This window comes from Orbicella faveolata, unplaced genomic scaffold (assembly GCF_042242905.1).
Source record: "Orbicella faveolata isolate gen_17 unplaced genomic scaffold, um_ofav_v1 contig_35, whole genome shotgun sequence".
NCBI lineage: Eukaryota > Metazoa > Cnidaria > Anthozoa > Scleractinia > Merulinidae > Orbicella > Orbicella faveolata.
In genome coordinates this window covers 2,827,060-2,848,297 of record NW_028301564.1, presented here as the reverse complement: position 1 = coordinate 2,848,297, position 21,238 = coordinate 2,827,060, and the positions used below count along the sequence as shown (strand labels likewise).

The 21,238-nt window shown below is 37.9% G+C and overlaps 1 protein-coding gene across 1 annotated transcript; it reads right to left on the bottom strand.

Annotated features, from left to right (window-relative positions):
- Nucleotides 1-426: 426 nt before the first annotated feature.
- On the bottom strand, nucleotides 427-20,810 carry LOC110048395 (coronin-7-like). The gene is made up of 29 exons (XM_089272575.1): nucleotides 20,623-20,810; nucleotides 18,916-19,015; nucleotides 18,311-18,391; nucleotides 18,042-18,112; nucleotides 17,612-17,689; nucleotides 17,340-17,381; nucleotides 16,828-16,894; nucleotides 16,655-16,731; nucleotides 15,951-15,998; nucleotides 14,902-14,988; nucleotides 14,443-14,525; nucleotides 14,041-14,095; nucleotides 13,765-13,825; nucleotides 13,033-13,178; nucleotides 12,324-12,419; nucleotides 11,899-12,030; nucleotides 10,985-11,281; nucleotides 10,460-10,568; nucleotides 9,923-10,009; nucleotides 9,465-9,607; nucleotides 8,621-8,725; nucleotides 8,420-8,508; nucleotides 7,668-7,806; nucleotides 6,651-6,740; nucleotides 5,845-5,961; nucleotides 4,171-4,306; nucleotides 2,354-2,448; nucleotides 1,734-1,823; nucleotides 427-1,618 (listed from the first exon to the last, which is right to left on the bottom strand). Exons 1-29 carry the CDS (start codon nucleotides 20,680-20,682, stop codon nucleotides 1,610-1,612), a joined length of 2,790 nt encoding a protein of 929 aa, XP_089128701.1. The 5' UTR covers nucleotides 20,683-20,810; the 3' UTR covers nucleotides 427-1,609.
- Between the last annotated feature and the right edge of the window lie 428 nt (nucleotides 20,811-21,238).

Sequence of the window (21,238 nt, the reverse complement as noted above, 5' to 3'; positions counted from 1 at the left end):
TCTTTTTGAGGGAACACCAACAGGACAGGGCTGACTTGTTTGAAAGCCAGTTAATGCTAACCCAGTAGTAAAAGTTAACCAAAGTATTAATTTTTCCTGTATAACAATGCTTTTGACTGCTTATGTTTTTATGTAGTTTGAGGGTGCATTCCTTTGGGTTTATCTGGATCAGAATCAGCACTGGTCCTGATCCAGATCACCCCAAAGGAATGCACCCTGAGATTAATTAAGCTCAAAACTAAAGGACAAACAAAATAAACAGAACACCCCACCGAAAATTACAAAACTGAAATCAAAACTCTCACTAATCCTGGGTTAGCTTCATTGGGCTTTGAACAACCAGCTACCAGAATCTTGTTTTACAGGCAGGGCTCAAATTATGTACCCCCCCCCCCCCCCCCAACTAAGAGATGACAAAACAACTGATATTTTCAGAAATTTTAATAGCAATTAGAGACAATTTCTTCCAACACATTCTGTGACAAGTAGTTTCTGTCAAGTTATTTTTGCTGCCTTTAGAAATGCCGAAAAAGGTACATAGGCTCTGGTGTTTTTTTGAATAAATACAGTGATGCAATTAGCCTTGGGAATGATAGTAAGTTCTCTATTAAAATATATAATTGTACTCTGTAATTCCTACTCACTGCAGACGGTCAGTCAATTTGCATTCAAGACTCCATAATCACAAATCCAAATCCAGGGACCAAAGCAAAAAGTCTGGATTATAATTTCATTGAAATGTCCAAAAATAATGGCTCAGATGATCTAGATTAAATTTTGTAATCCACAAATTGAACAAAGTAAAGAGTTACACCAAAGTCGGTTAGCCTAGCTGACAGTTCTGTAACAAGATGACAAAACCTTTGCCTCATCCCTATGTAATTTTGCTATCAACCATGGGTAAAACTGCCAGCAATACAGTCGAGTTAGGAGTTTTTGGTAAGTTTCCTAATTTCCTTACCTATAAAAACCAGACAATTCAATTTAATTCACATTCAATTCAAAATCTGTGATAATTTCTGCATTGGCAATGAAGTGCTACATAAACTGACACTTAAAATGAATGAAGCTGATTTATTTTTTCAACTACTGAGTTCATTCATACAATGTAAATCTTATTACCTACAAGACGAAGTAAAAATCTCTCAAATTTAAGGTGTGACAAATGGTAAAATACAAGACTCACAAGGACACCAGGAATGAAGATCCATGTTTGAAAATCCCACACTGAGAATTAGCCAGAGGCAGGGAGAAACATGTAAATAATAGACTTATGATCTCATCAACAAGGAGTTTAAGATTTCATGATAAGACCAAAGTTTCCAAGACCCACAATTTTCTAGGAACCATTTGCCACGTACCCTTATACTTATGGTCATTAAAATGATAACCAAAATAATGATAAAATTACAAACCGTTTATTCTCAATACCTCCTTGACATTTCAATAAGTATTTTCTACTTAAAATTTAATGAATCTGTGATGGAGTTGCAAGTTTCCGTAAATCTACTATATACACGTAATTTTATGAAAATTTAAAATTGAAGACAATGTAATTATTGTTGTAATGGTGTCATGTCCAAGCTGGTAAATAATAAGACCTGGTGCATTAGTCATCCTGAAATGAAATTAAGAGAGAAAAACAGCATAGTTAAAAAGTTAAAATTAAATTTTAAAAAAATTAAATTAAAAAATATTGAAGTGAAAATTTGGTGGGAAGATTTCCATCATACCCATTCGTCATCATCCACTCCTTCTTGTAGATCCTGGGGCAGAGGGTCATCATCGTAATTCCGTAATTTCTCAACCATGGAGCTTACTAACTGAAATTAAATATACACAAAAATGTTACCATGCGGAGCATACAATATAGCTGAGTAAGATAAGAATAAATAATGGAGTGGAAACAGGGGCAGCGGGGGTGGGTGGGAGGGCTTATAGCCAAGACTTTGGGTAAGTCAATACGAAATAGGTTTTTGGTTCAGTTCTTTCTCAAACATAGCAAGGTCAAGGTACCAGAACAAGCATTTCCGTGAAATACTGAGGCTTGAATGGGCAGCAAGATACATCTGGCTTCCCAAGCTAATAATATTATGCACATTTGCAGGGCTGAAATGCGTGTTAAGTGAAAAATGTTAAAACTAAATTTAATAATTATTCTAAGTTGAGCACTTTTCTTTTTGGAGCATCTTTTTTCCAGGCCTAGAAATTTGCATGGACAGATATTTTTTAATGGTAAGTTGAAAAAGCAGGGACAATTCATGTGATATGGAGCAAGATGTTGTCAAGTAGTAGATGGATAAAATCTGATATCCATTTGTTCAATTACAGAAGTGTTGTGAATAACACTTACTTCCTCTTTCATCTGTTCAGTAGATTTAACTTCCTCCAGCTCGTGTCGACTGTCATACTTCCTAGCAATGGGAGCTTCCTTAGGTACTTCACTCACTGTCAAGTAACCAAAGCATTTAATCTGGGGTTACTACAGTAAAATAAAATAAAAATTTTAACTTTTTTTCACACATCAAATAAAAAATAAAAATAAATAAATAAATAAATATTAAATAAATAAACATCTCATGACAGTGTTTGTACTAGTACTAGTGCACGTGTCCACAAAGAGGTATTGGGGCCTGATAGTGAGGGACTCAGAATTGAGGTATCCAGGTCCAAGAACTCACAAGGGTCTGTTGCTATTTCAAGGTCCCCCTGAGACCATGTGTACTTCTACGGTTCTACATTTTAATCATAAAAATGTGGAACTGTAGAAGCATACAGCTTATAATGCAGATGAAGTTGTGATTAGAAGCCACAGCTACAGAAGAGTACAGTTTAGAAATAATGAACAAAAACAATTTTGTAATTAAAACATGGAGTGGTACAGGGAGGCATAAATCTTATAATGTACATAAAATTACAACTTAAAATAATGTATAGCCGCAAAAGGAAGTATATATTAATAGTTTACAATACAGATAAAATTACAGTATGCACAGCTAAAAAAGAGAAGTCATGATAACACATATTAGAGGTTTTCCTAGTTGGCAATAGCCAGACCCTCCACATTACAGAGTTAAGTGATGATTTTCTGTAAAAAGTCACCAAACACTTATTTCTGTGAGTCACAAAAAGGTACTGAAGACTACACTCCATTCCTGACAAAAACCAAATGAATCAAGTATTCGAAAGGAATGGAAAGCAGACTAAAGTATAGTGACAAATCTTTCAGTTGCTTTTCAATAGTTCATGGACTCTGATCTACCTTGAGCTACCACAGCTCAGACAATTTAAACACAATTTCAGTCTAAAGTCAGGCCCGCTAATTCAAACTTGGTTATTTCCAACTCCCTGTCATTTCCAACTAGAAATCTTTCATTCTGATGGGCCACCATCTTGGTCTCTTGATGCAAGCGAAACTGGGGAGAGTACAAAATGCCCATGGGTAGTGGCGGTGGGGTGAATAGTGTGCCCCTACCCACTGGCATTTTGTACTCTCCCCAGTTTCGCTCGCATCAAGACACCAAGATGGCAGCCCGTCGAACTCAACGATCAACATCTACGATCTCACGGAAAAATAGGGGACTGTGAACAGTCTAATTCTGAAGAGCCTGGAGCTTTTAAAATTATTATCTCATAATTTCTCCTCACAATATCTATACTGTCAAGTGTCCACTGGTGGCGAGAAAAAAGAGATCAAATCATTAACTAAAGTTTACTGCTATGATGTTTCAGGTTCTAAATTCTAAAAATGGCATTAAAGGACATATAAGACAATTAGTGATTAAAAAGTAAAACTTACAGCAAACAACAGAAACTAAAACCTTGAGATTACTCTTTGCAGTAGTGTAAATCACAAAATCAATATTTCATTTTTTTCTCAAAAGCCCATCTGTTGATTCCTGTCTGCCTGCCTGTCTGTCTGTCTGTCTGTCTGCCTGTCTGTCCATCTGTCTGTCTGTCTGTCTGTCTCTCTGCCTGCCTGCTATCTCTCTGTCTGTCCGTAGACCTGCCTGTCTTTCTGTCTGATTGCCTGTTTGCCCTATTTTGTTTTAAAAATATAATTGTGGTTTCTCTTTAATTTCTTTAAGCTGTCAGTATTTATTGGACCCTTGATCAGTTGTGCATAAAAAGACATCAAGTAGCTAATGTTATCATTACTTAATGACATACATGGTTTCATGCCATCTGGTCTAAGTGACATGTTTCTTTGTGTTCCATTTTCACCAGCAAACCACTGATCACTAGTCAATGCAGGCTCCCACCATACTCTAGTGTCTGGGAAAAGGTCATCTTGAAAATACTCAGTCTGAACAAGATTGAAGAGAACAATAATATTAATACTAAAAACAGAGTGAAAATAGAAGCCTTAAGACCTAAGCATTGAACTACTAACAGAGATTTTCCAATAGTGCATGTACCTTATAAGATAATTTGGTTTTATCAACTGGGTTGATAATGTGAATTGGCCACTGTAAAGAGATTCAAAAGCTGACGTTTTGAGCATTAGCCCTTTGTCGGAGTGAATTGAGGAATTGTGGGTTGTGTGTGGTTTATATGCAGAAAGATGGAGCTACGCTATTGGTTGGTGCATGGTAACATGAAAAACAACAGAATAAATTAGTTGAATGAAAAACATTCGTTGATACTGTGAGGATTAAGCGTGACAATTTGAAAAATAAATTGTTGTTCTAGAGTTTTGTGGCTCTCCGTGCTTCCTTGATGTAGGGAGAGGCCGCAGACTGCTATATGTTGCTTAGAATGATTGGGGAGATTAAAGGGACACAGTCAGCTTTGGGACCGCCCTGACCTGGAAACTAGTTTTCTTACTTTGAAAAAAGTTCACCTCAACCTGAAATCAAACTACATCCAGAAATCTGCTTCAATCTTCGCAGTGTTTTGCTTGATTTCCAATCGTTTACTGAAAAGCCTGTTTTTGAGTGTGCTTTTGCTCATTGTATGATATTATTTTTATCATATTTGATTGAAAACAGTATGGATCGCATCTCTGTGATATGCAAATTAGCTATGAAATGGTATCTAATGCGCATGTGCTCCAGCTGACTGTGTCCCCTTAAAGTGTCTCACGACCGGTTTAGATGCATTTTTGTCGTCTTTCTCTCCATCATGAAGGTGTTTTCGGAATTGGTCGCCTAGTCGTCTCCCTGTTTCGCCAATGTATAACTTTTTGCAAAGAGTGCAAGTTATGCAGTAGACAACATTGGCTGAGGTACAGGTGAAATGATCAGTGATCTTGATGGATCGCATGGGTCCCGATGCGATAATGTACCTTATACATTACTATGTAAACATTTTCAGACTTTGTCAATCCTTAAACTCTTGCCGTTTTCTACAATTTGTGCAAACAAAATTATTATGTAGCCAGTGGAACCCTTCTCTACAGACAGTCGCTTAATATGGACACCCACTTATTGTGGACATAATAAATATTTGAACGATATTATAAATTGCTCTCTTGGTTTTTTTTTTGCACAGGTGTTTCTGTAAGGAATAAGAGTGAAAAGAAAATATAAAGCTTTATTGACCAAGCATGAAATCTAGATGGCTGGATATTGGCCAAGTTCTTTTTTTGCATGTTTGTGGGTGGAGATGCAAAAAGAAACAAGGCCAATATCCAGCCACGTTGACCAAACAAGCTTGGTCAACAAAGGGTTTACCGGTATTATATGTGATAAAGAACAGACGTTTTTGCAGGACACAGTGTGTAATCCTGAGTGGGCAAGATAGCGCCCTCTTGCCCACTCCGGTAGCCAATCACAGCACAGGATTTGGTTCATCCTGCCCACTCAAGTAGCTAGCCATATAATAATAATAAAGAATACTAGCCTTCACTCGAGGGACCTGAAACATGATCAAGTCTATAGATGTTTTGTTCAGTTTGACAGCTCTAGCAAACTCCACTTCCTTTATGTTACATACTGTCTTTGGCATGAAGGCCACTGCCTGTGTCAACACAGTGAAACAATGCATGGATAACTTGAAATAATTGCAATCTTCATAGTCATGCACTGTTATGTACATATACAGCAGCAAGCATCCTCCAATGCATAAGGCAAGAAAAACATGTGATACAACACAGCATTCTCCTTTGGTTGTGTCACAATGAAAATGTGTTGTTCTAGAAAATATTAATACCACTCCCATGAAAAGTTTTGTAGTTTGACCCCCCCCCCCCCACCCCCCCGCCCAACAAGTTGTCTGGAAAATCCAGTTTAGCCTCATATTTTCCTTTAAAAAATGTGGCTTTTGAAAACCCCCTTCCTCTTGGAATTTCTGTTAATCTTTCTTGGGGTGGGTATGGATATTTTCTGGAACTGCACAATAAGACTGAGTGAACAAAGATTCAACCAAAGACAACAAATGGCTTTCACACTAATTCACCTGAAGCATACATCATGTAGACCTACATGAAGCATATTAACTTTATTTAGCAAAATACCAACAAAACACATTTTAAGAGCAAACTATGAACTGTGGTTGTGCAGGGATTTGCACGACCTTGAGAAATTTTGATGTTTAAGTGTACATATTGAGGAATTCAGTTTCTGAAAATACAGATGACAGGAAACAAGGACATCTTGACCACATATGCCCAATTTGTAAAATAATAACACTGAATGTCGGTAAATTACCTGATAAGGTTCTTTTGTCCTGTAGTTTGACAATTCAAAGATATGAGGTGGTTCGTCACTGATTTCATAGGCAAAAATTGTAGTCTCACCCTAAAAATTGAGCAAATAGCTTTGTAGATCAACCCATGAATCGCCAGCCTTACTCTGAACAAATTTAAGATGACAACCTATCACAATGAGAGACCTGATTGTACTGGAGCCAAGAAAATCATTTACCTTCAAATTCACCATGAATCAAAATCAATTAGAGCTTGACTGTGCCCATTTTGCCAGAGGAAGCAGAGTGCCAAAATACATGTTTGAATATAGCCTGGGGCTGGTGGATTTTGCATTCAGGTTTAGTAGATTTTCTCCTGCACTTCCCCAAAGGGCTAGTGAAGTTTCTTAGGGAAATTGGTATGGAAATTCAAATTACAGACGTACTGTAAAGTAAGAGATTAGAAAATCCAATAGAAAATTGAGCAATTTCAGGTTTTAGTGGACCAAAATCTGGTACCAGAATAATTTTAAGTATTTTACAGTCATTTTTAGATTTACTTAAAGGTAAACACATAATTGCCTGAAATAACACCGAAAACAATTTCCCATGGGAACGAGAGAAAATGAATTTCAAAGTTCAGAGAACTTGCACAAACACAGGCAAAATTTCATCATCAGTTTCATTTTTGTACGTTTGGTGTTGCTAAAAATGATTTTTTTTGAGGAGATATTTAAAACAGTCATACAGAAGTTTGCAATACGATGAAAATAATCTTGGTACTAGGTTTTTGTCCACTCGTTACTCAAACTTCTGGTGGATTCCGTCTTAAATTCTGTGGGGCTAGCGAAAATGACTTTTGGACTGATACATCATAGTTACAGCTTGCCAGAACAGTAAGCCTGAAAATTGGTTTTCCTTGCACCCTGGGAAGGGAAATAAAAGTGGCTTTACACCACCCCCCCCCCCCAAAAAAAAAATCCCAAAAACGACTCTATATGGTAACACAACTATAGTTCAGAAATCAATGATTTTCACACCTTAGCAGAGAGAAAGATGACAGAAGAGTCTTCATCATAGAAAGGAATCAATGTAGCTGGAGCCACATTGATTTCCACAGTTGACAAAACTTCAGACAGATTACGATGATCATACACACTGATGGTTCTGTTACTTGATCTGGTGAGCAAAAAGCGCACCATAACATTATTCACTCGACCAACTAAATTGCAGCTGTTAAATTAATGAAACACTGTACTAAGCCTACCAGATCTGTAAGCAAAATGATATAACCACTGTAACCAGTTCAACTGATTGGATGAAAAAACAGATGTTTGCTCTAACTGATAAGCTAAGACACCAGTAAAAAAAGTCAAAACAATTGATCAAACATGGAAAAGTCTGCATACAAGCCAAGTGGCCCATTGAGTCGAAGCTTATCCTGGTTTCTGTAGCATGAAGTGACTAGGAGACAGTATTTCTACTCCCCCCGGGATGGGATGCAAGTCCATCGCAGGGTTACCCCCAGCATTAAGTTCGCCAGTACCCATTTATACACCTGGGTGGAGAGAGGCACTGTGAGAGTAAAGTATCTTGTACAAGAACACAACACAACGTCCCCAGCCAGGACTTGAACCCGGACTGCTCGATCCGGAGTGCACTAACCAAAAGGCCACCGTGCCTCCAGCATTGACGAAACATGCAGAAAAGAAAACTTTCAAAATTCTTAGTTGTAAGGTAACTACTAGCAGCTACAGCAAGATAATAACAGTCAATAACTTCAGTGAATTACCTGCCAAATCCTGTAACCACTAACCAGTCCCCACTCGGCCCACCCCACACAACACGAGCACCACGACTCCCTTCAGGGCCTGGGCCTGTCTAAAACAATTTGCTGATGGTTAAACAATGAGCCAGGGAGGGAGGAGTAGAGGTAACTAATGGTAAGTGCAACAGGTGTCAAAATTGGCCTATTTTTCTCAAATGAACATACTTCTAGAGGAGACACTTGTGATCTTGGGTCAAATATTCTGACTTTGTTGTCTCTTGACACAGTGGCCAGCTTTGTTCCATCAGCTTTCCAATTCAAGCTGAACACCTGAAATCAGATTAGTTTCAGAAATTTTGTTTCAGCAAGAGTTTTGATAACAGCACTTGTTTTCTCAAAAGAAACATTAAACAAATTATATAAATAATTTTATTTATAGATGAATCATTAATCTAAGGGCAATATGCTAATAACCCATTTTACAGTTTAGTGATTAGGCCTTTGAGCAGACACAAGATAATTTTCCTATCATGAAACTTATCCTGTTATCTTTAGAACTGTATCTCTATCATCATAAGGTCAACCTAGACCTTGCTTTCATACAGAGGTTTGGTGACATTTCAGAGAACTGTAAAATGGACTACTGTTCAGTTCGGTTTTGTTATTGAATGAAGCCTTGGAGCCGACTGGTTTCTGTAGCATGGAGTGGCTAGGAGTATTTCTACTCCCCCTGGACAGGATGATAGTCCATCACAGGTCACTCCCCCGCAATTTGTTAGGTTTCCCTAAAAATTCGCCAGTACCCATTTATACTCCTGGGTGGAGAGAGGTACTGTGAGAGTGAAGTGTCTTGCCTAAGAACACAACACAGTGTCCCTGGCCAGGCCTCAAACCCGGACCACTTGATCCGGGGACGAGCACACTAACCATGAGGCCACCGCGCCTCCACAGTTTCGTTATTACCGTAATATTAAATGATAAATACAAAGTTCAGTTTTAGTATTGTGTTAATATGGACCCTGCCTAACACTGGGTGATAAACAGCAAATATAGCAGAGATGTTGCCAACCTGCTCATTGTGTCCATTTAAAGTGATTAAGGCCTTGGCTTTGTTGACATCCCATATTTTAACTGTTAAATCCAACGCTGAGGATGCCAGCACACCACTTGCTGTGGGATGGTACTTGACTATGTTTGGTTTGTCATAATGACCTGAGACACAACAATAGAGCTGTTATCAGCTTAGTGTCCAAAGCAATCCAGAACATTGTTATCATATACCATGGTGGAGATAGATGGCAGTTTAAACTTACTCCCATGTTCTGTTTGCTATCTATTACTGTAGCTAACAAAATTTGAGGGATATAATATTGGAAATAAAATAACATCAGTGTTAAGTCTCACCACATGACCCAGCCCCTTTAAGCCTGCAAGCAGACAGACAGACAGACAAACAATCTCACTGACTGTCAGATAAAAAATAATAAAGAAGTGACAGTGTAGCCAGATACTAAGTTTGACATTTACCTTTTAAAACCACAGAAGGACTATTGATAACGTCTGTTAATCCACCATCAGGAACTTCCCATATATAGATAAAACCACTCTCACAGGCTGAAAGATGCAAGGGCAGTTTATATTCACCTGATAACATTTTCAACATTGCATAACTACAAGTACCACAAAGGTCCGAACATTATTCACTTCCTGTTATTGTGACATTCAGGTACATAAGGGTAAAGCCAATTTAATGTTCAAAGTAGAAAACAAATAACAATGAAAATTGAAGGAATTAGACTGTCGAGGTGTAAATGATGAGACTTGTTACAGAAAAATTTATTACTGAACAAAGTGAATGTACTTTGTATGATCCTTCCAGTAGTACATGTGCTTCTTATTTCAGGTAGGGGAGAACTGTAGATACGCTATGCTCCATGGTAGAGTAAAGGGAATAAGACACAGTATTTTATGTCTGCATGTAACAGGATAAAAGTTATGATTTCAGCATGCATGCACAGTTGATGATAATTGACATCACTCAAATATATTCTTGTTTCAGCTTACCAGTTGCCAGTTGCTGTTTATTAAAAGGGTCCATTGCATAATCCATGACACCACTACCACACTGAATGACAGGCAGCCCTGAATCTGGCAGTCGGCAAGGCTTATTGAGCTGAAAAGTAGGCATGTTTGTTTACATTATTATAAAATGAACCAATTATGATTACATGTTCTTTGGCTTGGAGCAGGTACAATGATGGTTAGCTCATTACACAACATAGATTACACCAGATATTCTCTCTCTATAGCTGTTAGGTGGCTTCATATACTGGTAGTTACTTTAATCTTAGGGTGCAGGGTTTGAATTAACAAAAAATTTGGCCAGATTTATGCCAATCTTCGATTTCTTCTGAACTAAGAGTAATTATCACAGTGCGGCATGACCATAGCTTTTATTACTGGATTTTACTGTAGGTTATTATAGCAGGAAATGTAGTATCCTTTTGCTTTTTAACGACGCTGATTTTCTCAAAATCAAGCCAGCAACTTTGTATTCATCCATTATCATTTCATAGCATTGAAACTTACAGGAATTACAGCTATCTGCCCACCAGGTCCTGATAAAGGGAATGCAGCAAACTCCTGATTAGCTTGAAATCCATCACAGTCTCCCGGCATAGATATGCTCAAGTTTCGTACATTCTCTATATTATTGCTTTTGTGCATGGGAGTGCCATGGAGGTGTCTGAACTTGGACGAACGCACACCAGTGAATGCCTTTCTTGGTCTTATAGGAGATTCTGCTGCAGGTTTACTGGCTGGAGTTGACTGTGCCACTACTTTGGAGGTCATATCTGTTGACATTTCTTTGGGCTCTGCTGCTGACTGTTCAGATACAAAGATGGTCAGCACTAGTGAATCAGATACTTTCTTTGTCTTTTGATGTGAAGGTGCAGTGGTCTTATGGAGTTATGGTTAGTACACTGGACTCAAGACTGAGAAATACAACATGACACTAAGTGCATTGATTTCCTGGGCAAGACATTGCACTCTCAGGCTCTCCCTTTCACCATGGGGCATATTAAATGGGTACTGCCAGGTTTTCAGTGGAAATGATAAAATGAAGGAGGATACCGGGCTGTGAAAGATTGGTACCCAATCCAGGGGACAGCAATTTGTCAACAAACAGATTAGCTTCTAATGCAACTGTTTTGCAGCATTTGTGCACAAACGAAACACTTAGCTGCTTGTTGATTCAGACTTTCCATTCTTTTAGTAGACTTGTAGAGTGTCCATGCCTTATTGCAGATAGTGCTTCTTTGGAACTCCATCCATTTTTTTTCTTGTTTCCATAACATTTTTGCTCAGGTTTTCAAAATATCAGTGACTTATAATGAATATTTTCAGGCTAGGATAAAGTTATCTAAACCAGACATTCCTATTATACTAGCTTTTCGTTTGCCTTTCTGTCATGAAAAAAAGAAATGAAAAAGAAGTTCCACCTTTTCTGGTGATGCACTGGGTTTCTCAGCTTCTATGACAGGTTTTGGCTTCAGTGTAGGTTTTTGTGGTCTCTCAAGTGCTGTTGTTTGTTGTGCCTGTCGCTTTGATGGATTAAGAGAAACCTTCTTCATCTACAAAGAAACAAAACCATACAAAATGTTTGATTTCAATTATGCATCTCAAAGATGTAATTCTGTCTTTGATAAAATTCTTTGAAAGTAGAGGAATAAAGTATGCTTGATTTCAATCAAATCAATAATTTTGTGGCTTTTGAATATGGAAGCAAAATAATGTTGGCAACCAAACTTGTGATTTTGGTATCAGAGGGTAATCATCTTTTTAGTGAAAAAAAGCTAAGAGAAAAAGGACTCGAGCACAAGTAAAGTAACCAAAGAAATTGACGGTAAGTGATGTCCTAACTTACAGGATTATTAGATCCACTGAACCACTCATCAGCTGTCATGGATGCTTCTCTTGCCACAGTATCAGGGAACAAGTCTTCATGAAACTCTCTGTGAGACTTAGGAGAAGATTTCAAAAAAATTAAGGACCAAAATAATTGACCGTACCAAATGAATATATGTTTTGACCCAGAGTTGACATGTCAAGTTATCAGACTGAAGCTTTAGAGGATAATAAACAACAAGCTCTGAATAACTTCTTGATCATTCCTGTTATCGTGTGACAGGATAAGGCATTAAAGGTGGATTAGCCGTGTCATTGGCCAAGAAGCCTCCATCACCAAGACCGCTCTACACTGGACACCAGAAGGAAAGTGAAGGACAGGCTACTCAAAGACCATATTGCTGAGGATGGTGGAGAAAGAAATGAAGCAGATGGGGAAGATCTATCTGGAGCAGTATTCAAGTCATGGTAAAGGACCATAGATGTGGAAGGATTACATTGCTGCCCTACACACCAGCAAGTCGCGATGGGCATGAGTGAGTGAGTTATCCTGTGAGATTCCCTCCTGTTGACAAATATTCCCAGCCCATTTAAGATGTGTGGCTAATTTTTCTTTCGAGATGGCCAAGGCTATTCCAGGCTCTCTGAAAATTGGGAATTTGAAAAGACACCTTTCACTTGTCTTTCACCTCGCTGCCAAAAAGATAGTCTAAACAAGGTGAAATTACCTTTCTAGGTACGCAGTAACTGAGTGGCACCACAGATGATTTTGTCAATTGAAGAAGCCGCACCACTTCACATGCCATAACATTCAGGGCAAGTTTAGGAACACTGCACATCCCTTTGTGTTGTTCTTCCATAACCTGTGACGACACTGTATGGAACATGATCAAACAGTTGTTTTTACTAATAAAAGTGAAAATAAATAAATAAAAACAAATCAATAGATCTGGAGTTCAGTGATAGACCTATGAGTTATCAAAAAGGGTCTTAAGTGGAGGTTGTTGACATCTTCAAAGGAATCAACACTGGTTCTATTGTCAATGTTAACCATGTACCTGTAGCAACTTGTTAGGTGACAAAAGAAGATCATTTTTCTCTTCACAGCATCAAAAAGCATTCAGCATCACAAGAGCCACAAATACTGAGCCATGAAGCAGGCTTACATGACTGTACACTTGAAATATCAATCTCTTGAAATATAATATACAATTAATGTGTGTAGATCAACACAATCCTACACTTAAGAATATTTAATATAATGAGAATAAATTTTTTCCTTCTTATCATCTGTCTCCTTGAGAATGAAAGTAACAAATCCAGAAGTGTAGCAGCTTGATCTCATAATTCTTTTGCTTGGTCATGATGTAGCAGCTGTTATTGTTATTGTTTTTGTTTTTGCTGCAACCTGACCAAATAAACTAAGCCTTAATTGCTAGTTGGAAGAATGGAATTATTACCTTGAGTAACAAAAGATGCAGCAGTGTCAGATATTTCCAAAAACTGAATAACTGAATCGCCCTAAACAAACACACAAATACAATAACAGACGCATTAAGGCCACATTTAATAGAATACTTTCAGTTTTTTTTTTCCTCTTCCTTCGTCTGTGCACTTTCTTGCAGGGTATTTTCTAACATGTCGTAATTGTTACACCCTGAGCATGACTTGTTTGAAAGCTTCTATGATAAAATTCTATTATCAAGGGTAATAATTAAACAAAAGAATGTCAATACCTTCCCAGCTAAAAACAACATGTTGGTGTCTGGATCAAAAAATGGCATCAGTATTCTGTGTGTAAGAAAGTTGTGTGGATAAGTGGCTGTGACATTTTTACACGACACGAATGTTCATTAATGGGACATTTAATAACAGAATGATGGATTTCATGCTCTGGTGACTGTTTGATAGTATTGACACAAGCCAATTCGGGTAGACACTTGGAGATATATTCCAATGGATCCAAAAGACACCTATCACGATTAAGGATAAATTTTGGTGCACTAACACAGTAAGTGATTCAGATTCAGGTGCCGGCCAAGGTAAATCCAGAAATTTATGTGCTAACAATTTTGCCAGCATGCTAGATGCTCAGTGAGATGGAATATGGCCAAATGTCAAACACCTTGCACACTTACCCAGATGATGTGTCAAGGCTTAGCCTCTGTACTGGCTTGCTCATGTCTTTCACATCCCAGACAATGACTTCACGTGCACGTGACTGTTAACACAGGATCATAGATTAATCATAATTAACAGACATCTCTCTTTGCACCCTGAATTATTATTATTTTAACGTTAAAATTCTGTTGTTGTCACAGGCAACTGGCTCAATTTTAGTGGCCTTTGTTGTCATTAGCAGCAAAGCACACAAAATTGTAGGCGATGCACGGCTGTTCATCTTGTTATCACTGAAAAAGAGGAAAGTTTCCTGTGACAACACCACATGTGTAATTTTAAGGCCAAAACCTTGTCACCAAAGTTCTGCTGCGCCTTATCAACTGATCATCAGAGTGTTATTTCATCATTGTTCACATCATGGCCAAGTTAACTTAAATAATAAGGACTCGATGAGGAAAACTTAGTCATGTTCTCACCTTACTAAAACCAACACCAAGAATCTTGTCTGTGTTTCCAAGCCACAATACTCTGGATTCTTTCATTCCATCAAAGCCATCACATTCCTGTGCACCACAATAGTAATACTGTTTCCTTAGAATTAGGTTAGGGCCAGAGCATTTCAACACTACACATTTGCCGTAAAGTTTATTTTAATGGCCTCATGGTTAGTGCATTTGTCTCTGGATCAAGCAGTCCAGGTTCGAGTCCCAGCCGGGGACACTGCTTTGTGTTCTTGGGCAAGACACTTAAATCTCGCAGTGCCTCTCTCCATCCAGGTGTACAAATGTGTACCGGTGAAATTAATGCTGGGGGTAACCCTGCGATGGACTAGCATCCCATCCAGGGGGGAGTAGAAATACTCCTAGTCACTTCATGCTACAGAAACCGCGATACGCTCCGGCCTGATGGGCCACTTGGCTTGTATGCAGACTTTACCTTTGTAAATTATTTTAATTTGTAGCAGCCCTCCTTAACAATAACAGCATAACCAAGAGTCATCATCTACAATATATTTAACAAATATATCAATTCTGCCCTATTGTAACAGATGGTTCTGAGTTTTTCTGTTGTTGCAGAAAACATAAAGTGAAACCTGACCAGGGGCCCATTTCTCAAAGGTCCCAAAATGTTTTCACACCCAGAAAGCCGTAGCAAAATCTCAAACCTTATGATTACAGAGCTGTTTTATTCAAATATTCTTAATATGAACAGAGTTTCTCTTCATACAAGAAGTTTCAGGAGTATAATTACACCTCTCTGCTTGTTAAGATACAGATTAACTAAAAATGGCTTTGCTGACAGAAAAGTTTCCAGGGCTTTCAAGAAATGGGCCCAAGACAGAGAAGGAAGGACCAAAAAAATGTCTAGTGATAAATATAACCAAAGACATTTTGTACCATCACTTCAGACAGATTTCACTTATCAAAGATGATGATCACCAAAACCCTTCCCATCTGTCACTAAATAATCAGCTACCAGTACATTTATTTAAAAAAATAAGAAATATAATTATTATTTACTTTACCACAACTACAGAAGAACTACGAGGGTCTAAGATGTGGATCTTTTTGTCCTGCGATAAAGAGAAAACAACAACAGCAGGTAAAAATACTGAGTGACAGTGTTATGTTATAATCAGCTGGTTGATCTGCTTGTGAGTGGTGACAGGTGTGCACACTGCTGCCTGTCAAACATGTACCATGTGTGCTTTCCATCCGATGAAAAATCTGATCTGACTTATGATTTTAAAATAACAGACAAAATTCAAACTGAAAGTGTTTGTTACTTTAAAAAACATCGAACTTTGCCACAACTGATTGAGCCAAATGTAACATAGTCAGACCGAAGATCTTCAGACTGAATGAGTTATTGGGAGAACTGTGAAGTTCTTGTGTACAGCATCGCCTGCAGCTCAGGTTAGCAGTTGTTAAGTTTCTGGTCTTCACAGATGGTTACTTGATTAGACATCATATCTACACTGTAAGTTTCATTATAATTGCTTCAATGTTGTTGAAATAATGTAGAGCACGACTACCTCTCCCCCACCCCTTACTCATGGAAGATCAAAAGAACCAGGAGACTGAATAGGGTTTTAAAAAGTGATGAGTAACACAACTGCATACAGTCTCTTAATCCAAAGGCTATAGAAACCAACCTGAACAGATGCCCAATCCTGAAATTTATGTTCAGTATACAAGTAGCCCAATATTGAGAAAAAATAGTACTAACCTTACTAGATGTGACTAGTAAAGAACCATCTCCTTTCCAGCAAAGACTGTGAACCAAATCTTGGTGGCATTCTAAACCTACGCCAAATCATAATGCATCAATCAAAAAGGTATCAAGTGCAACAGTGCATCACAGTGTGAGAGCAAAATTGACAGATCAAACAATGCACTCACTGTATTTTTGTTGTTGCTTCCGTAGGTCCCATATGGATACAGATCTCCCACAAGAACTACCCAGCACCTGATTGTGACAGATGATCCGATTTTAAATATATACCATTTTTAAAAAGCTTGATAAATTCCAATATACCACCCTGGCTCAGGGGACTACATGTAAAACGAGGGAAATCATCTATTCATCTCCCAGCCTCAATGATATTTCTTTTGTTTGATTCCCTAAGCCTCGGTATGCTAAAATTTCAATATTTTGAAAATGGCTTTTTGGCAATGCCGTTTTACTGGTGTCACAAGGGTAGAGGGCTTGAATCAACCTTGTTTAGTAACAAACTTTACATTGCTAACTTATTTTAAGTAAATTAGGGATTGTCTAGTATGGGATTGTCTTGTTAAAGCCTTCAATAGCACTTTAATTAGTGTATTATATGCATAATTTATATGCAAGGTGGTAAAAATGTAAAGTGAAAGTAAAGATCTCGTTATGAATAATTCTTAACCTAATAGCTTACCTCACTTGCTGAAGGATGGAACAGGACATTTTCAACACGGCCCTTAAATACCAAAGAACAGACTGAATGTAAATAATGTTATGAACCTAACTTGGTTAAAACTCAAAACTGGCAGACCAGGTGGCTATTTACAAGACAGACCAAGGAGTTGAACAATTGAGAGCAGCACCAGCTAGTGGCCAGAATAAGACTTGAGCCCTCAATCCTTCAAGAACACTTCAAGTCCACCACTTAAACCACTCAGTCACGCTGCCTCTATTAAACTTACTTACAGGTAGTTGTGGTAGAACACAAAGTGGTGATGACACCGGCTCCTTTATTCCTTCCTCTGGAATTTGCCACAATTTTATCTGCAAAAATCAAGCACAATAGCCAACTTTAGTGGCCAGTGCCATTGTGGAGAATTGGTCATTGTAGAAAGGTTAAATAAAAAGGAACATAGAGACCATCCACTGAGAAATATACAAGTTGTAGAGAGTTCATTAGTTTAGATTTGACTGTTTACACATCCACTTGAAACAATTTGATAAAACAATGAGTGTTACATCTGATTGTCTCGCAGAATGCTTTTTAGGAAAATGTAAAAAACTTCAATCAATTAATAAAAACTATTGTCTGAACTTTTGAGAATTTAAGTGATAAATTAGTTACTTTAATTAGGTAATAAAGAATTCAATTCTTTTAACAAATATGATATCTCACCGCACAGTCATATGAACAGGTTGAAAGAAGTCTCCCATCAAATGGCGAGAAATCCAGGTCAGTCACAAAATCTAGATATTAAAATATTATTGTACATACAAACATCAATCTACAAATAATTATTACTGGTGTAATGGTTGAACCATGGGCTAGATACATCTGTAACTTGTAAATGTATGTCTTAACACTGAAATAGAAATCCCAGAATAGTGTTATATGACAGATGATAATAACTAAAATACTTTAGACTCTCTGTTTCAATGATCTACCTGAATGTGCATGAAGAAGAGGCAATGATTGTTCCTTCCTTCCTACATCTCCCAGTGGAAGAACACCAAGACTTCCTCCTCCTTAAGAATCAAAAGAAAAAATGTGAAGCAGTTCAAGCCCTTTAGCAATTTGCTAAAGGGCTTGAACCGCTTTGCTTCCAATAATTTATTGGTGGAGGTAGCTGTCATGGCTGAACTCTGGATGAAGAAGTCCAGGTTACAACAAACTGACCAAAGCTGAACACAAATTGACTAGGGACATAAACCCCCTACTTGCTGTCATCAGCTGCAGTACCATAAACCATGGGGCTAACATACAAAGAAACTAAGAATTACAAACAGAATTTATTATATAAAATCAGAATTTATTATATAAAATGTTTGTGTTCAAGGGAAGCACTGACTTGGACTGATTCAAATTCCTATCAGATAACAACTGTAAATTTTCAGGAATGTAACTATAATCCTCCTTAAGTGGACCATGCCCTTTTGTCTGTTCTGGCAAAATAGCTACTTCTACTTATTCCACAATGTTACCGCTACATATTGTACAATGTCAGAAATACCATTTTCCAAGTTTTGAAGAGTTATAGATAATGTCCTACCTCCAGCATCCACATTGAATACCATAAAGCTGTCACTAGCTTTGATGTGATTTCCATAGGAACTCTTTAAGTTTCCAACTCTAATATCAGTTACGCACTCCTAAGATAGGGTAACTCAATTGGTCAAACAAAATGTAATAACATGCGATTTGCATGTAAAAGTGTGTTTCAGTTGAGTGTCATAAATCCAAAATCAAAGCAATCACAACCTCCATCCACAGCAAATGTAAGCAAGCAATTTAATATTGTGAACCAATATGAGCACACAGCTAAGACACATAAATGGTGTTATGACAAGGGTTTCATTAATGTTTTCATAGGCGGGCAAATACTCTTTGAACTGATCTTCCTTAAAAAATAAAAACTTTCCTCTGGATGGTCAAACCAAGAGGGCAAAATCACCCTCACAGCCGGTCAATTTGCTTGGTGCGCGGCCCTTAATGAAACCCCTGCAAGATTTGGAACAAGCTGATGACAAAGTCTCCATCGGCTTTGCTTTTCTTTTTGATAGGCTGAGTATACGTAGCTGAAGCAAGTATTTTGTACCAACTGCAGAGCACAGTAAAGCAAAACCCAAGTTGTTCTCAGTAACTTTAAGCTCTCAACTGAAAACTGCTTCAACTCAACTAGCCAACCAACAAAAAGCACTTTAATTTACAATTTGCATAAAAAACACACTGCCAATATAATGTTATAATGATGAGGTTTGTAAAGACACAGCTTTGCTTTGCAGCTCTATCTGTTTTGCACTTGACCTTCATAACCGGTGGGGGGGGGGGGGGGGAGGGGGAGAACTCCCATGTAAAAAGGATGGGGGTGCTTGTCGGAAAGTTTGAAAAGAACCCCTCAGAGGAACCAAGATCCTGTTTTGTGGGTGTTCCTTGAAATTTTTCACTCCTAAGAGGTACCAATTCTAAAAGAACACATAATCTCCAGTCATATTTATTCAGCTCAATACCCTAAAAGGTACTGCGAAAGCTTCTGCTGTGGACCTTTTGAGACTTAATACTCTAAGAGTTACCAAAACTGCTTTTTTAACTCCTAAAAGGTACGACAAGTGCCCCCATCCTTTTCATGATATGGGAGGTCCCCTTCCCCCCCGGGCTCCGTAGAGTTAATTCCCATTTGATAGTTAGGCCTGATCCCACCTTATTTTTCCTTCAGTGTTGAGAACTTTCCCCAATTTTAGTTCATTTGATTGAAAAAGTGTTAGCAACAACGGCCTATCCAAGATTTCCCTGAGAAGCGAAACTCCCACCCCCTCCTCACAAGGAAAAATATGGTCCACCAGCATGAGTTGCCCCACCCCCAGGAAATTGACAACTATAGACTTCTTGCGCGATAAAATAAATAGATAAATAACCTACTTTATTTAGAAGTATTTTCCTATGACTTATTCAGTTAAGTTAACTTTTACAGAGAATCCTGATGTTACTTGTGAGTCAATTTTAGTTTATAAAGCTTAATTTCAAATGTCTGAATTCACGGATGGCTCGAAAGCAATTCAATTCATCAGCTTGCTTTAAATTCTTTTGGTGTAAATTTCACTTTTTAACCTAAAATATCATTGATTTTCGTAAATAAAAACATAAGTAAAGCGTTAATAATCATTATCAATGAAGACTCCGTCGTACGTTTAAGCCAACCTGCTGTTATGGTTTGCACAAGTTATGCGAAGGAAAACTCGAGCAACACTTTGAAACCTACCTCCTTTTTGGGAATCTTTGGAGCAGCATTCCGGTACTTGGAAGTCCGAAAGCGATTCATCTTAACACAATAGCCAAATAGTCATTCAAACAATGTTGACATCTACAAGAAACTACAATACGAGCAAAAATCCCGTGAAATCTCCGACTTCCTCCACCAATGCTAACCCGCAAAGTCTCATGGGACTATGTTAAATTTCGCGCCCCTGGAAGCAACTCTGAAGAACTCTTAATGGTGGACAATGGGGAGGTTTTCAATATATTGACTGTGGTACAACCAGAATCATAGTCATTAACTAGTTACTTTCGACACTATTGAAAACCGTTCTAAAAGACAAAAACAGCCAAGGAAATTGTAATAGAAAATGTTTTTGGTTTCCATTCCTTATTCCTTTTGACTGTGCAGAATGTGATGTTCCCAACACTCATGTGAGAAAAGAGAGATTGAACCCGAACCCGAAAGGAAGAAAAGTGGGAAAAAAAAACAAGAATGTGCTCAAAACTTTTGCTCCTGTTTCCTGACACTATTGCATGGTTGTGCCACAGCTTATTTTCTTCATCCAGTTAGCATGCGTTTTATTTTTATTCTCCGTGATTGGTTATCAGCAGGCCAGACC

Coding starts and splice junctions, on each gene's coding strand:
- LOC110048395 (XM_089272575.1), bottom strand. CDS start 20,682: ATGAATCGCTTTCGGACTTCCAAGTACCGGAATGCTGCTCCAAAGATT. Junction 13,179..13,764: donor TGCATCTTTTGTTACTCAAG/GTAATAATTCCA, acceptor TGTTCCATACAG/TGTCGTCACAGGTTATGGAA. Junction 1,824..2,353: donor CTGAACAGATGAAAGAGGAA/GTAAGTGTTATT, acceptor ATTTAATTTCAG/TTAGTAAGCTCCATGGTTGA.